The sequence below is a fragment of the Nycticebus coucang genome, chromosome 16, assembly GCF_027406575.1.
Source record: "Nycticebus coucang isolate mNycCou1 chromosome 16, mNycCou1.pri, whole genome shotgun sequence".
Taxonomy (NCBI): domain Eukaryota; kingdom Metazoa; phylum Chordata; class Mammalia; order Primates; family Lorisidae; genus Nycticebus; species Nycticebus coucang.
This window is the reverse complement of record NC_069795.1, coordinates 75,270,484-75,285,888: the sequence shown is the minus strand read 5'-3', so window position 1 is coordinate 75,285,888 and position 15,405 is coordinate 75,270,484. Positions and strand designations below refer to the sequence as shown.

Here is a 15,405-nt window from a genome sequence, read left to right as displayed (position 1 = left end):
CCGAATAATATTCCATTGTATGTATATACCATGTTTTGTTTATACATTCCTCTATTCCTGTATTTCCTTTTAGACTGTGAGAACATTCTCTTTGAAAGGAATGACTACCAAGCTTTTCGGTCAAGAAGCTCCAGAGCAGAGAGAGGCCAGAATAAAGGTGCTAGAAGAACAAATAAACGAAGGAGAACAACAACTAAAGTCTAAAAATCTGGAAGGCAGGTAAACATGCTAAGATACTTAACAGAGTTAGACTTGTAGACTATGTGGCAGATTATTTTTATTTATAAAAATTTCCAGCTTCATGGGCACAGTGTGGCTCATGCTTATAATCCCAACACTCTGGGGTGCCGAGGTGGGTGGATTGCCTCAGTTCACGAGTTAGAGACCAGCCTAAGCCAGAGCAAGAGCCCGTCTCTAAAAATAGCCAGGCGTTGTGGCAGGCATCTCTAGTTCCAACTACTCGGGAGGCTAAGGCATGAGAATCACTTGAGCCTAAGAGTTTGAGGTTACTGTGAGCTGTGATGCCACGGCACCCTACCAAGGGTGACGAAATGAGACTGTCTCAAAAAAAAAAACACTGAACAAACAAAAAAAATTCCAGCTTCAAGGGAGTGGTGAGGAGGGGGGAGACAGGTGTGCCCCCACTTAATGGGCACAATGTTAGGGTATAGGGCACACTTCTTGGAGGGGGTGGCACAATTATTAGAGGGACTCTACCTAACAAATGCAAACATTGTAACTTAATTCTCTATATCCTCAAATGAACCTGAAACAATAATAATTAAAAAAAATTCCAGGGGCGGCGCCTGTGGCTCAGTCGGTGGGGTGCCGGCCCCATATACCGAGGGTGACGGGTTCAAACCCGGCCCCGGCCAAACTGCAACCAAAAAATAGCCAGCTTCATTAGCATCCTGGATACAGCCTGTTCTAAAATGCAGTGATGCGATCCTAAGAAATTCGAGTTTTCAAAAATCATATTATAGGGCGGCGCCTGTGGCTCAAGGAGTAGGGTGCCGGTCCCATATGCCAGAGGTGGCGGGTTCAAACCCAGCCCCGGCCAATAACAAAAAAAAAAAAAATCATATTATAAAAACAGTTGTTTCGGAATAGGGGAAAGAGGAAGAAGAGATCAGCTTTGTAATATTATTTTCTTGCGCTTTCCATGATGTCTGTGCTTTGCGCAATCCCTCTGCTCTTCTCTGTCATTTAACCGAAGCCCATCCATCCTTCAGGATTCAAGTGTCACTTCACTGTGAAGCCCTCTCTCAGCCTGTCAGGCCATCACAGCACTCAGTTCTTTGCACTGCAACTTGACATTTGTGTTTGGTGTCTGTTCTGTGTGACTCTCACAGGCTAATAGCCCTGCAAAGTCGGTGACTGTCTCTTTCATCTTACCCTTTCCAAACCAACTTTTCTGCCACCCAAATACTCCCAGCTATTATTATTTTTTTTTTAGAGACAGGGTTTCACTTTATCACCCTCGGTAGAGTGCTATGGCATCACAGCTCACAGCAACCACCAACTCCTGGGTTTAGGTGATTCTCTTGCCTCAGCCTCCCAAATAGCTGGGACTACAGGCGTCTGCCACAACGCCGGCTATTTTTTTGTTGCAATTTGGCTGGGGCTGGGTTTGAACCCACCACCCTCGGTATATGGGGCCGGCACCCTACTCACTGAGCCACAGGTGCCGCCCCCCAGCTATTATTTATTTTGGGCAGGAAAGAGATTGGTGGATTACTTGTAATTATCCTATGGTTTTAAAAGAGAAAAGCATAAATATGAACTCACACGGTGATTTTATTATCTATTTTAGGTTACATAAAATAAAGTGTTTTTGTTTCTTTTTCTTTTTTTTTTTAGAGACAGAGTCTCACTTTATCGCCCTCACTAGAGTGCCATGGCGTCACACAGCTCACAGCAACCTCCTGCTTCTGGGCCTAGGCAATCCTCTTGCCTCAGCCTCCCAAGCAGCCGGGATTACAGGCACCCGCCACAACACCCAGCTATTTTATGTTGCAGTTTGGTTGAGGCTGGGCTTGAACCCACCACCCTCGGCATATGGGGCCGGCGCCCTACTCACTGAGCCACAGGCACCGCCCGTGTTTTTGTTTCTTTTTTTTTTTTTTTTGTAGAGACAGAGTCTCACTTTATGGCCCTCAGTAGAGTGCCGTGGCCTCACACAGCTCACAGCAACCTGCAGCTCCTGGGCTTAAGCGATTCTCTTGCCTCAGCCTCCCGAGCAGCTGGGACTACAGGTGCCCGCCACAACGCCCGGCTATTTTTTTGTTGCAGTTCGGCCGGGGCCGGGTTTGAACCCGCCACCCTCGGCATATGGGGCCGGCGCCTTAACGACTGAGCCACAGGCGCCGCCCCGTGTTTTTGTTTCTTTAGAGTGTGATACTTTTTTTTTTTTTTGTAGAGACAGAGTCTCACTTTATCGCCCTTGGTAGAGTGCTATGGCATCACACAGCTCACAGAACCTCCAGCTCCTGGGCTTAGGGTATTCTCTTGCCTCAGCCTCCCGAGTAGCTGGGACCACAGGCACCCCGCCACAAACGCCTAGCTATTTTTTGTTACAGTTTGGCCGGGGCCAGATTTGAACCCACCACCCTTGGTATATGGGGCCAGCACCCTACCCACTGAGCCATAGGCACCGCCCAGAGTGCGATACATCTTGAAGCAATCTCCAGGATACAGTCCAGACTTCCTGTTACATGTCTCACAATAGAACATGATTTTTCTCCTTCTGCCTTTCTCATTTCTTCTAGCAATGCAATCTTTCATTGATTTTTTTTTTCATTTTCATTATAAAATTCATCTTCCCATGTAACCTTTCCTCTAGTGTCAGAGATGGTGGTCTTCTGACATCATCTGATACTGAATGCTTCAAATTCAAGTTCAAATTCAAGAAATTCTTGAATTTCTGTTCCTCTCATTGCTCATAAGCTGAGTGGGTAAACAAATGTAACCAAAATAACCTTGTTGGAAAGCTTCAGACATTGGAGGGGAATGGGAAAATCATATGGATGGGAAAGGGTTTTAATGTCCCCGTGCCTGGCATATGGCTTAGAGTGTAATTATTCCATAAATATTTCTTTTTTTTTTTTCTTTTGAGACATAGTCTCACTATGTCACCCTCGGTATTAACGTACAGCAACCTCAAACTTTTGGGCTTAAGTGATTCTCTTGTCTCAGCTTCCTGAGTAGCTGGGACTACAAGCACCCACCACAACGCCCAGCTATATTTTTTGTTTGTAGTTGTCACATTGTTTTTAGCAGGCCCCGGGCCAGATTTGAACTGGCCAGCCCCAGTGTATGTGGCCGGCACCCTAACCACTGAGCTGTGGGCCCCAAGCCCCATAAATATTTCTATAAATCAATTTCTTAGTAATCTGCTATTGAGGTTTGGTGCGTTTTCCCTTATTATTGTGTTCATATGACAGTCAGTGAATAGAACAAGACAGATCAAGAGTATATTCTTGATTTTGAGGTTGTTTTATTAATATTTAGAAGTGATGGCACCAAATAATGCAAAGTAAACTTTCAAGAATAGAATTTTTTAAAATATGCCTTTCAGAATGTTTAAGACTCTGGTTGTCATTTAAAGGAAGAACATGCTAACTGTGATTTGTACTCTATTTTGTCAGAAGAGTATTTTACAATAGTCCCAGGAAAACATTGCATTTTGGCATCTGTTAGGCTTTTGAGCTGGTTTAAAGAGTCATCTACATCAGTTTTTTTTTTTTTTATCTATTTTTTATTTTTTTGAGACTGAGTCTTTGTTGCCCTCAGTAGAGTACTGTGATGTCATGGCTCTCAGCAACCTCAAACTCTTGGGCTCAAGTGATTCTCTTGCCTCCACCTCCCAAGTAGCTGGGGCTATAGATGCCTACCACAGCGCCCAGCTATTTTTAGAGACAGGTCTCGCGCTGGCTCAGGCTGGTCTTGAACTCCTGAGCTTAGGCAATCCACCTATCTCAGCCCCCCCAGAATGCTAGGATTACAGGCATGAGCCACCACACCCAGCCTCTACATCACTTTTATATTAATAATTTGAAGGTAGAATTCTTGTGGCAAAAAATGTCAAGTATTAAAATGTAGAAGAATGTATGACTCTTGGCTTTTTCCCCCTCATTACAATATTTTTAAATGTCAGAATATTATCGGGGTACAAAAGCTTTGCTTACATGATTACTTTTGTACAGTTCAAGTCAATGTTATAAATATGCCCCTCACTTGGAGGGGGGGCATATTTAATATGCCCCTTGTGCAATGTACCTGTCAGGGGTAGAAAAAACAGAACTATCTTATACAGCAGTAGCTTTTTTCCCTCTATATAGACAGTTAAAAACCAACTCAAACAAGAACTGATTAGTTGAATTTATAATATACAGTTTATTTAATAAGAATAATAATGACTATACCTTTTATTTCAGAGAATTTGTGAAAAATGCATGGGCTGATATTGAACGCTTCAAAGAACAAAAGAACCGTGATTTAAAGGAGGCCCTCATAAGCTATGCAGTCATGCAGATCAGTATGTGCAAAAAGGTAGGTTTTGGTTTCACTGAAGATTCAGGTATATGTAGAAGTGCTTATGAATTTCTTTGAAAACCAAAAAGATGGCTTGGCGCCTGTGGCTCAAGCGGCTAGGGTGCCAGCCACATATACCGGAGCTGGCGGGTTCAAATCCAGCACAAACCTGCCAAACACCAATGACAACTACAACCAAAAAAATGAATAGCTGGGTGTTGTGGCAGGCGCCTGTAGTCCCATCTACTTGGGAGGCTGAGGCAAGAGAATCCCTTAAGCCAAGAGTCTGAGGTTGCTATAAGCTGTGAGGCCATAGCGCTCTACCCAGGGTGACATAGTGAGACTCTGTTTCAAAAAAAGAAAAAAAACCAAAAGATTTTCATTTCACTTTCATGTTCTTCCCTTCTAAAACATTTCCAATTTCTCTACTTAATTTTGAAAGAAATGTTACAACCAAAATGTCACCTACTAAGTCTCTACTCCATCTGAAGTTCCAAATTTGTATCTCTCATTTATGACTTATATTTGAAAATAGATACCAACATTATTTTGATTATGTGATGTTCTTAGGACAGTAAAATACCATCCCCAGTGTATGCTTTAATTGGAAAATAACTTAATCATTGTTTGTGAAAGTAACTCATTATTTGGTTATGATGTGGTTTGTTGATTTATCCTTCTGAATGCTGATATCCATAGTGAAAGATATGAACATTAAAGTTTATTCTAAAGGCCATTTTTGTAATACTAGCACACTAGGAGGCCGAGGCAGGTGGATTGCTTGAGCTCACAAGTTCAAGACTAGCCTGTGCGGGCGGCGCCTGTGGCTCAGTTGGTAAGGCGCTGGCCCCATATACCGAGGGTGGCGGGTTCAAACCGGCCCTGGCCAAACTGCAACCAAAAAATAGCCGGGCGTTGTGGCAGGCGCCTGTAGTCCCAGCTACTTGGGAGGCTGAGGCAAGAGAATCGCTTAAGCCCAGGAGTTGGAGGTTGCTGTGAGCTGTGTGAGGCCACGGCATTTTACCGAGGGCCATAAAGTGAGACTCTATCTCTAAAACTAGCGGTAATCCCAGCTAGTCAGGAGGCTGAGACAAGAGGGTGGCTTGAGCCCAAGAGTTTGAGGTTGCTGTGAGCAATAATGCCATAGCATTCAACTGCAGAGCAACTGAGTGAGACTCTGTCTCAAAAAAATAAATAGGCTTGGTGCCCGTAGCATAGTGGTTACAGTGTCAGCCATGTACACCGAGGGTGGTGAGTTCGAACCTGGCCCAGGCCAGCTAAACAGCGACAACCGCAATAAAAAATGGCCGGGTGTTGTAGCGGGTAGCTGTAGTCCCAGCTACTTGGGAGGCTGAGGCAAGAGAATGGCTTGAGCCCAAGAGTTTGAGGTTGCTGTGAGCTGTGACACCACAGCACTCTACCCAGGGTGACGGCTTGAGACTCTGTCTCTAAATAAAGTGGAGAGCAAAGTCCTTTGAGCTATAATATAAAAGGTCGTGCATGTTATTTTGGAAAAGAAATAAATGAGAGATCACATAGTGAGACTCTGTCTCAAAAATAAATAAATATAAATAAATAAGTAAGGTTAAAAAGAATGATTTGATGATGGCCGAAGTCTTTCTAAAATGCTCTGTTAAGAACAAAATATGGAGCTTTGCATAGTCGCAGTATCATAGCCAATGTGGTTTTTCTAAGGCATAATTACTACTAATTGAAAACTTCCCCAATTGCTATACAGTAGGCATTTGCAATTTTTGATGCTCTCTGAAGCAGAGAGCATCAAAAGAGAGAATAAAGGAGAGAATAAAGGAGAAAAAAAGTAACAAAATACAGGATGCAGAGGCAGGAGGGTTGCTAAAGACATGGAGTTTGAGACCAACCTAAGCAATATAGCAAGACCCATCGCTACAAAAAAAAAAAAAAAAAAAAATTAACCAGGTGTGGTGCTTGTGTCTTTAATTCTAGCTAGTTGGAAGGCTGAGGTAGGGGATCACTTGAACCTACAAATTTAAGGTTACAGTGAGCTATGATTGCACTCCAGTCTGGCCAACAAAGTTAGACCCTGTCTCTTAAAAAAGCAACAATAATAGAAAGAACCAAATAGAAACCATTCCTTACCTTCTTTTAATAACTTGACACCTGTTGATATGACTGTCAGTGACAGTGCTTTCTCACTTGTCATAGCATATCACAATTTATCAAGCAATTTAACATGCATTAATGTCAAGTAAATTACATAATAACGGCCAAGTGCAGTGACTCATGCCTGTATTCCTAGCCCTCTGGGAGGCAGGTAGATTGCCCTGAATTCACAGGTTTGAGACCAGCCTGAGCAAGAGTGACACTCTGTCTCTAAAAATAGCTGGGAGTTGTGGTGGGCACCTGTAGTCCCCAGCTACTTGGGATTCTGAGGCAAGAGAATCGCTTGAGCCTTCAAGAGTTGGAGGTTGTTGTGAGCTGTGATGCTATGACATTCTACCAAGGACAACAAAGTAAGACTCTCTCAAAAAAAAAAAAAAAAAAAAATTACATTAAGATCAATTCCTATATTTATGAAGACCTCCTTAGAGGGAAAATCATATTTCTATAAACACATAGATAATTCTTTTCCTTTAATTTATCCAAAAGTTTTTTTTTTTTGGCAAGAGCTGTCGCTTTCCTTTACCTTTTCATTTGTATCACCAATATTAACTGTAGAGAGTAGAGATATTTCAAAACTAGATACCAGACTCATTCACTAGTTAAGTGTGCTCCTTTTGACTTTTGTAAATTCATATTTACGCCTCAGTAAATTATAAGTTACATTATGTAGATTTTTGGGATCATATAAAAGAAGTTAAAATTATGACTGGTGAATCTTCAGGCCCTGAAGTTTGAGTGTGACTTCCTTTCAGTCCTCTTGGCCTGCTCCTGGGTGCTGGACATTTCTAGTTCTTTTCTAATCTAACTTGTTTTGTTTTGGTTTTTTGATACAGAGTTCCACTCTGTCACCCTGGTGTCATCATAGCTCACAACTTGGGCTTAAGCAATCCTCTTGCCTCAGCCTCCCGAGTAGCTGGGATTACAGGTGCCCGCCACAACGCCCAGCTTGTTTTTCTATATTTAGTAGAGACAGGTATTGCTCTTACTCAGGCTGGTTTTGAATTCCTGAGCTCAAATGATCCTCCTACCTGGGCCTCCCAATAGTGCTAGGATTACATGTGTGAGCCACCATACTCACCTCTAATGTTTTTTTTTTGTAAAGACAGAGTCTCACTTTATGGCCCTCAGTAGAGTGCCGTGGTCTCACACAGCTCACAGCAACCTCCAACTCCTGGGCTTAGGCGATTCTCTTGCCTCAGCCTCCCGAGCAGCTGGGACCACAGGCGCCCGCCACAACGCCCGGCTATTTTTTTTGGTTGCAGTTTGGCCGGGGCCGGGCCCAAACCCACCACCCTCGGTATATGGGGCCGGCGTTCTACCGACTGAGCCACAGGCGCCACCCCTCACCTCGAATGTTTTTAACATCCAGAATTCTGAAAGATCAGATATGAAAGATTTTTAGAGTTTTTTGTTTTTGTTTTTCCTGTGGAAGACTCATTAATAAGCTCTGTGATTTCTCATTTACTTCTTTTCCAAAATAACATGCATGACCTTTTATATTATAGCTAAAAGGACTTTTTTTTAGAGACAGAGTCTCACTTTATCACCCTTGGTAGAGTGCTATGACATCACAGCTCACAGCAACCTCCAACTCCTGGGTTTAGGCGATTTTCTTGCCTCAGCCTCCCCAGTAGCTGGGACTACAGGTGCCTGCCACAACGCGTGGCTATTTTTTTTGTTGCAGTTTGGCCGGGGCTGGGTTTGAACTCTCCACCATCGGTATATGGGGCCGGTGCCCTGCTCACTGAGCTACAGGTGCCACCCTAGCTAAAAGGACTTTGCTCTCCACTTTATTTATTTATTTAAAGACAGAGTCTCAAGCCGTCACCCTGGGTAGCGTGCTGTGGTGTCACAGCTCACAGCAATCTCCAACTCTTGGGCTTAAGCAATTCTCTTGCCTTAGCCTCCCAAGTAGCTGGGACTACAGGTGCCTGCCAGAATGTCCAGCTATTTTTTGTTGTTGTTGTTTTAGCTGGCCCAGGCCAAGTTCAAACCCACCAGCCTCAGTGTATGTGGCCAGCACTCTAACCTCTGAGCTATAGGCTCTGCCCTATTTTTTTTTTTTTTTTTAGTCTCACTCTATTGCCATTGGTAGAGTGCCATGGCATTACAGCCCAAAGCAACCTCAAACTCTTGGGTTCAAGCAATCCTTTTGCCTCAGCCTCCCCAGTATCTGGGACTGCAGACACCTGCCCAGCTAGATTTTTCTGTGTTTAGTAGTAATTGGGGTGTCAAAAAAAAAAAAAAAAGAAAGAAAGAAATTGGGGTCTCACTCTTGCTCAGGATGGTCTTGAACTCATGAGCTCAAGCAATTTCTGCACCTCAGCCTCCCAGAGTGCTAGGATTACAGGCATGAGCCACTGCACCTGACTCCCCACCTTATTTCGCAAGAATGGTACTATAAAATTTGACGTTCATGGGCGGTGCCTGTGGCTCAAGGAGTAGGGCGCCAGTCCCATATGCCAGAGGTGGCGGGTTCAAACCCAGCCCCAGCCAATAACCAAAAAAAAAAAAAAGATTAAAAAAAATTTAACGTTTATGGGCAGCGCCTGTGGCTCAAGGAGTAGGGCGCCAACCCCATATACCAGAGTTGGTGGGTTCAAACCCGGCCCCGGCCAAAAACTGCAACAACAACAAAAAAAATTTGATGTTCTATTTTCTTGCCTAAATGGAGCAGATTTTTTTATTTGAAATTCTACAGTGTGATTTTCTTTAGATACTTAAAATCAAGTGCCAGAGTCAAGGGTAACATCAGTTTTTCTTCAATAAATATGGATATATTGAATAAATATAAATAGTTTGTATATTTTACTTGTGTATTAACTTTTATGCTTTGTTATAATGTCAGCTTCAGATTGTTAATTGAATATAATCAAAGTGTTCATTGAGTATAATCGGACGACTAAATTGTAGTAGTAATAAAGCAAAGCAAAAAACTTAAATCAGTATTTTAAAAAGCAAATAGCACTTCCATATATTTTTTATTCAGATTTTTTGATAGTGAATGGTCTAATTTAATGAGTCAAATAAGCTGGGGATTTCTTTTTTTTTTTTTTTTTTGTAGAGACAGTCTCACTTTATGGCCCTCGGTAGAGTGCTGTGGCATCACACAGCTCACAGCAACCTCCAACTCCTGGGCTTAAGCAATTCTCCTGCCTCAGCCTCCTGAGCAGCTGGGACTACAGGCGCCCGCCACAATGCCCAGCTATTTTTTGGTTGCAGTTTTGGCCGGGGCCGGGTTTGAACCCGCCACCCTTCAGTATATGGGGCCGGCGCCCTACCGACTGAGCCACAGGCGCCACCCTCTTTTTTTTTTTTTTTCATAGAGACAGAGTTTCACTTTATTGCCCTCCATAGAGTGCTGTGGCATCACACAGCTCACAGCAACCTCCAACTCCTGGGCTTGAGCGATTCTCCTGCCTCAGCCTCCCGAGCAGCTGGGACTACAGGCGCCCGCCACAACGCCCAGCTATTTTTTGGTTGCAGTTCAGCCGGGGCCGGGTTTGAACCTGCCACCCTCGGTATATGGGGCCGGCGCCTTACTGACTGAGCCACAGGCGCCACCCCTAAGCTGAAGATTTCAAAAATAATTGTTTTTTAAGCTATTTTGTCTTTGTAGACTAAAAAATTAGTTATAAAAATAGCACATATGCTTATTGCAAAAATCCCTAATAATCCAGAACTGTATTAAATCGAAATTCTCCCCCTCTTCCTTAAAATTCCTTTTTAAAAACTCACCAGTGTTATACCTTCATGTCTATCCTTCCAGAATTTTTTAATTATGCTGTCAATTATAAAATATGTACTTTCCTCCTCTCCACAAAAATAGACTGCATTTTATGAGCCATTGTGTAGTTTTTGCTTTTCCATTTGATGTCTTGTGGACTCCAGATGTCAGTATGTAAGATCGTACTCTAACAGTGGACCCTCCCTTAGTTTCTGCTTTATCTATCTGATTGGAAGCATTTTAAAGGAGTTTTGTTTTGTTTTGTTTCGTTGAGTGCTGTTGCGTCAGCCTTGCTTACAGCAACCTCAGACTCCTAGGTTCAAGTGATCCTCCTGCCTCAGCTTTTGGAGTGCAGAAACCCTCCACAACACCCTTTTTTTTCTCTCTCTCTCTCTCTCTCTATTTTTAGTAGCGACAGGGTCTCGTTCTTCCTCAGGCTGGTTTTGAACTGCTGAGTTCAAGTAATCCTCCCATCTTGGCCTTCCAGAGTGCTAGGATTACGTGTGAGCTACCGTATCCAGCCAGATTTTGGGTTTTTATTTATCTGTTTTGTGTATCCCATCAGGGAGGAAGGAAGAAGATTCTTGCAAAACTTGTTTAAGGCCTTGCTAAATATTTACACATTTTAAGGCTTATGTATTAAAGAAAAAGTTTCTTCTGCATAACTTTGCTGTTATTGGAGAATACATATATTGTTTATTGAAAAAATACCTTTGTTTTTACCACTTCTTTAGGTTTTAGTGTTAACATCATCTTTACAAACACGCATTTTTGTCTAAGCATATTAGGCCATCTATAGCCCTGTGCTGAGTAGACTGCCAGGTCTGCTAAGAGGGATTTGATAATTTACTGCAAAAGTATTTTTTTTCAGAACTTTAATTATTAGACTAATAATTTCGATTTATATTTGTTAGGGAAGTTTTTGTTTCATATATTACATTGAAAAACTGACTGAAAACTTGTTTAGTTTACAAATAGACATGAGTGTGTGATATGAATAAATGAGTTTATGATACGAACCTTGAAAACTCAATTTTCCAACAAATTGTCCCATTCTTTCTCCATTTTGAAGATAAGGTCATATAAGAGATTGTCTTATTCTTTTTAGAGGCATTAGACATTTGTTTATATTGGCTATTTTTTGAAATAGTGTCATATTTGCTGGACTTGTTAGTAATTCCAAAAAGCAAAACTTATCATACTATTAAGCCAAATATTTAGGTTTGCAGATTCCTCCCAGAATCTTTTTTTTCTTTTTTTTAGGGCATTCAAGTTTGGACCAATGCTAAAGAATGCTTTAGCAAGATGTAATCCTGTGAAATGAATTTCTCTTCAATCAAAGTGCCCCAAAACAGAAGCACAAGTAAATAAAAGAAATTCAAGTTGCTACCCACTATATATACAATAAGTTGGATAAATTTAGCTTTCTTTAACCTAATTGTAGTTGTGTTAATATAGCACAAAAAGGATGTATTTTAATGAAGAATAAATATTATAATTTGAGGTTTTGGGGACTGGTGCTGATTCCAAAAAAATTAATTTTTTATTAATATATGCCAACAGATTTTTTTGTTAGGCTTCTGAACCAATGACTGAATCTCAATATGTTGGTTAATTTCTAGATGTTTGTTTCAGTGCCAACTGTTCCAGATCTACTAATGTAGAGAATTTTTCCTTAAGATTGAATTTCTTTATCTTCCTGATAGATACACTAATCTGTTATAGGGGCTTGTTTTCTCTTGCCTTATAGTTGAGCTATTTGGTTTGACAAAGCTCAGCAGAAACTTACAGTGAAAAATCTAAGATTTTCTTCCACATTCATTGAGGCCCCTTGTAACATTTGCATACACTAGAAAATGCCTTCGATTTGTGTTTTACCAGAATTTTGATACAGGTTAGAAATTTTATACTGCCAACCGAGAAGACTCAACTTCTCAGACAGCGGAATGTAGTGGAATACATTGTTATGATCTAGTCATGGCTATAGATAGAAGGTTTTAGCGGGCTGTGTTACGTGTAAGAATTAAATTCTTCTCAGATAATTCTTAACCTCAGTGATGAGCCTAAATTTACTCTGCTTGGCTCTCTACACATGGCATTTCAGGGTACAAGATGTAGCATTTCAGTGTATAAGATACATGTAGTAAACATATGTGTTGGTATCTTCATCAACATCCTTTTTTATTGCTCGGCTGTAATTCTTGTAAAGATAAATTATATTGTTTTTCTATGTGTGTTTTTGTGGTATATGTTCAGAAGCCAGGCATCCTCGTTTTGCTAGCTTGCAGAATCTTAAATGTGTACTCATTATTTCTAATGATGTTAAAAGAAAAACAAAAAAACCTCTGGTACTGTTTAGCATTTGACTTTTATACATGTTTAAAATGTTGCTGGATTTGGGCGGCGCCTGTGGCTCAAGGAGTAGGGCACCGGTCCCATATGCCGGAGGTGGCGGGTTCAAACACAGCCCCGGCCAAAAACCACAAAAAAAAAAAAAAAAAAAATGTTGCTGGATTTTTGTGCTGTTTGCCAAACTTATACAATAAATATATGAAGTATTATGATGATTTTCAGATGATTTTTGTTATTTTAGCAAGGTAATTCATACACATTAATATCTGATGCTCTGTGAGAAAATCATACATGCTATATTGTTTTAAAGTGTTTAATTATATGAATTTGTCTTCTACCAAAATGTTGGTTTTTTAAAAAATAAGATGCTTGCTGGGGATGGTGGCTCACACGTGTAATCCTAGCATTCTGGGAGGCACAGAAGGGCAGATCACCTGAGCTCAGGCGTTTGAAACCAGCCTGAGCAAGAGTGAGACCACTTCTCTACTAAAAATACAAAAAATTAGCCAGGCGCTGTGGCAGACATGTGTAGTCCCAGCTACTTGGGTAGGCTGACACAAGAGTTCCAGGTTGCTATGAGCTATGATGCCATCACACTCTACTGAGGGTGACAGAATGAGACTGTCTCAAAAACAAAACAAATAACAACAACAACAAAAGATTCTGAAATGAGATACGATATTTAAAATTTGACTGGAGTATTAGAAAAGATAAAATTGGTTGAAGCAAAAGCCATCTGTATGGATATAAATTTCATCTTGACAAATGAGATAATACACTTTTCTACTTGGCATTTAAAAATCATAAGTCTTCTCAAAACTAACTTTAGACTAAGTGTAAATTGTGTTTACTTTTTTTCTATTAGTGGACTTAAGAAGGCTATTGTTAACTATGATCTTTTTTTTTTTAATTTCAGATTATTGTGAGGGTACAATTAGGTTATAATGTTTGCATCTGTTAGGTAAAGTCCCTGGTATGGCTGTGTCCCGCACCCAGAAGGAGTGCCATAGACCCTTCCTTCCATTGTGCCCGTTAAGTGGGAGCATACCATACCAATTCTCTTCCCTTCTCCTCTCTCCTCCCTCCCTCTTTCTCCTAACCCCAACTAGGATTGAATTGAGTTTTTCTCTTGTATGGACTTGTATTAGAGTGTTTACTGGCTTCATAGCCTGTTTCCCTGAAAATAAGACATCCTCCAAAAATAAGACCTACTTATAGGAAAGATAAGACGTCCCCTGAAAATAAGACCTAGCTCATCTTTGGGAGCACACCTTAAAATAAGACACTGTCTTATTTTCGGGGAAACAGGGTATTAGTATTGAGTACATTTGATATTTGCTTTTCCATTCTTGTGGTACTTTACTAAGAAAAATGTATTTCCGCTGCATTCAGGTTAATATAAAAGATGTAAAATTTCCATCTTTTTTATGGCTAAGTAGTATTCAATGATATACGTATACCACAGTTTATTAATCCATTCGTAGGTTGATGAGCATTTAGGTTGTTTCCATATCTTGGCAATTATAAATTGAACTGCGATAAACAATGTAGTGCAAATGTCCTTGTAATAAAATAATTTTCTTTTCTTCTGTATAGATGTCTAGTAATGGGATTGTGGGATAAAATGGAAGGTCTATTTTGAGTTCTTTGAGGATTCTTCATACTTCTTATTAAAGAGACTATATTGGGCGGCACCTGTGGTTCAGTGGGTAGAGCGCCAGCCACATACACCGAGGCTGGCGGGTTTGAACCCAGCCTGGGCCAGCTAAACAACAATGACAACGACAACAACAACAACAAAATAGCCAGGCATTGTGGTGGGCGCCTGTAGTCCCAGCTACTTGGGAGGTTGAGGCAAGAGAATTGTTTAAGCCCAAAAGAGTTTGAGGTGTGATGCCATGGCACTCTATGCAGGGTGACGGTTTGAGACTCTGTCTCAAAAAATAAATAAATAAAGAGACTATATTAGTTTAACACTCTTTTTTTTTTTTTTTTTTTTTTTATTTAACACTCTTTTTTTTTTTTTTTTTTTTTTTAATTTGGCCGGGGCTGGGTTTGAACCCACCACCTCCGGCATATGGGACCGGCGCCCTACCCGCTGAGCCACAGGCGCCACCCAAATAAAGAGACTATATTAGTTTGTAGTCCTACCAACAATGTAAAAGTGTTCCCTCTTTCCACATCCATGCCAGCATCTGTAACTTTGTGATGTGGGCTGTTCTCACTGGGGTTAGGTGCTGTGTTAGGGTGGTTTTGATTTGTATTTTTCTAACGATCAGGGACGATGAGCATTTCCCATACGTTTGTTGCCCATTCTATCTTCATCAGAAAAGGTTCTGTTCAGGTCTCTTGCCCAGGGATAAATAAGATGGTTTGCTCTTTTTTTATTGATTAATTTTTTTTGTTTGTTTGTTTTTGTTTTTGGCCGGGGCTAGGTTTGAACCTGCCACCTCCGGCATATGGGACCGGCGCCCTACTCCTTGAGCCACAGGCGCCACCCCTTTTTATTGATTAATTTGAGTTTTCCGTAGATTCTAGTGATCAAGCCTTTATCTAATTCATAACATGCAAATATCTTTTCCCATTCTGAAGGTGTCTATTTGCTTTAATTGTTGTGTCTTTAGTTGTGCAGAAGCTTTTCAGCTTAACTA

At 41.0% G+C, this 15,405-nt stretch overlaps 1 protein-coding gene and 1 pseudogene across 1 annotated transcript in view; both read left to right on the top strand.

Moving 5' to 3' along the window:
- Positions 1-12,963, top strand: part of SNX4 (sorting nexin 4) — an 89,467-nt gene extending 76,504 nt beyond the window's left edge. The window contains exons 12-14 of the mRNA XM_053564503.1: positions 74-219; positions 4,437-4,551; positions 11,666-12,963. Coding sequence (XP_053420478.1) covers positions 74-219; positions 4,437-4,551; positions 11,666-11,713 — 309 coding nt within the window. The 3' untranslated portion in view covers positions 11,714-12,963. The remainder of the gene's footprint in view (positions 1-73; positions 220-4,436; positions 4,552-11,665) is intronic.
- LOC128568352 (uncharacterized) lies at positions 6,184-6,309 on the top strand (annotated as a pseudogene).
- Positions 12,964-15,405: the final 2,442 nt, after the last annotated feature.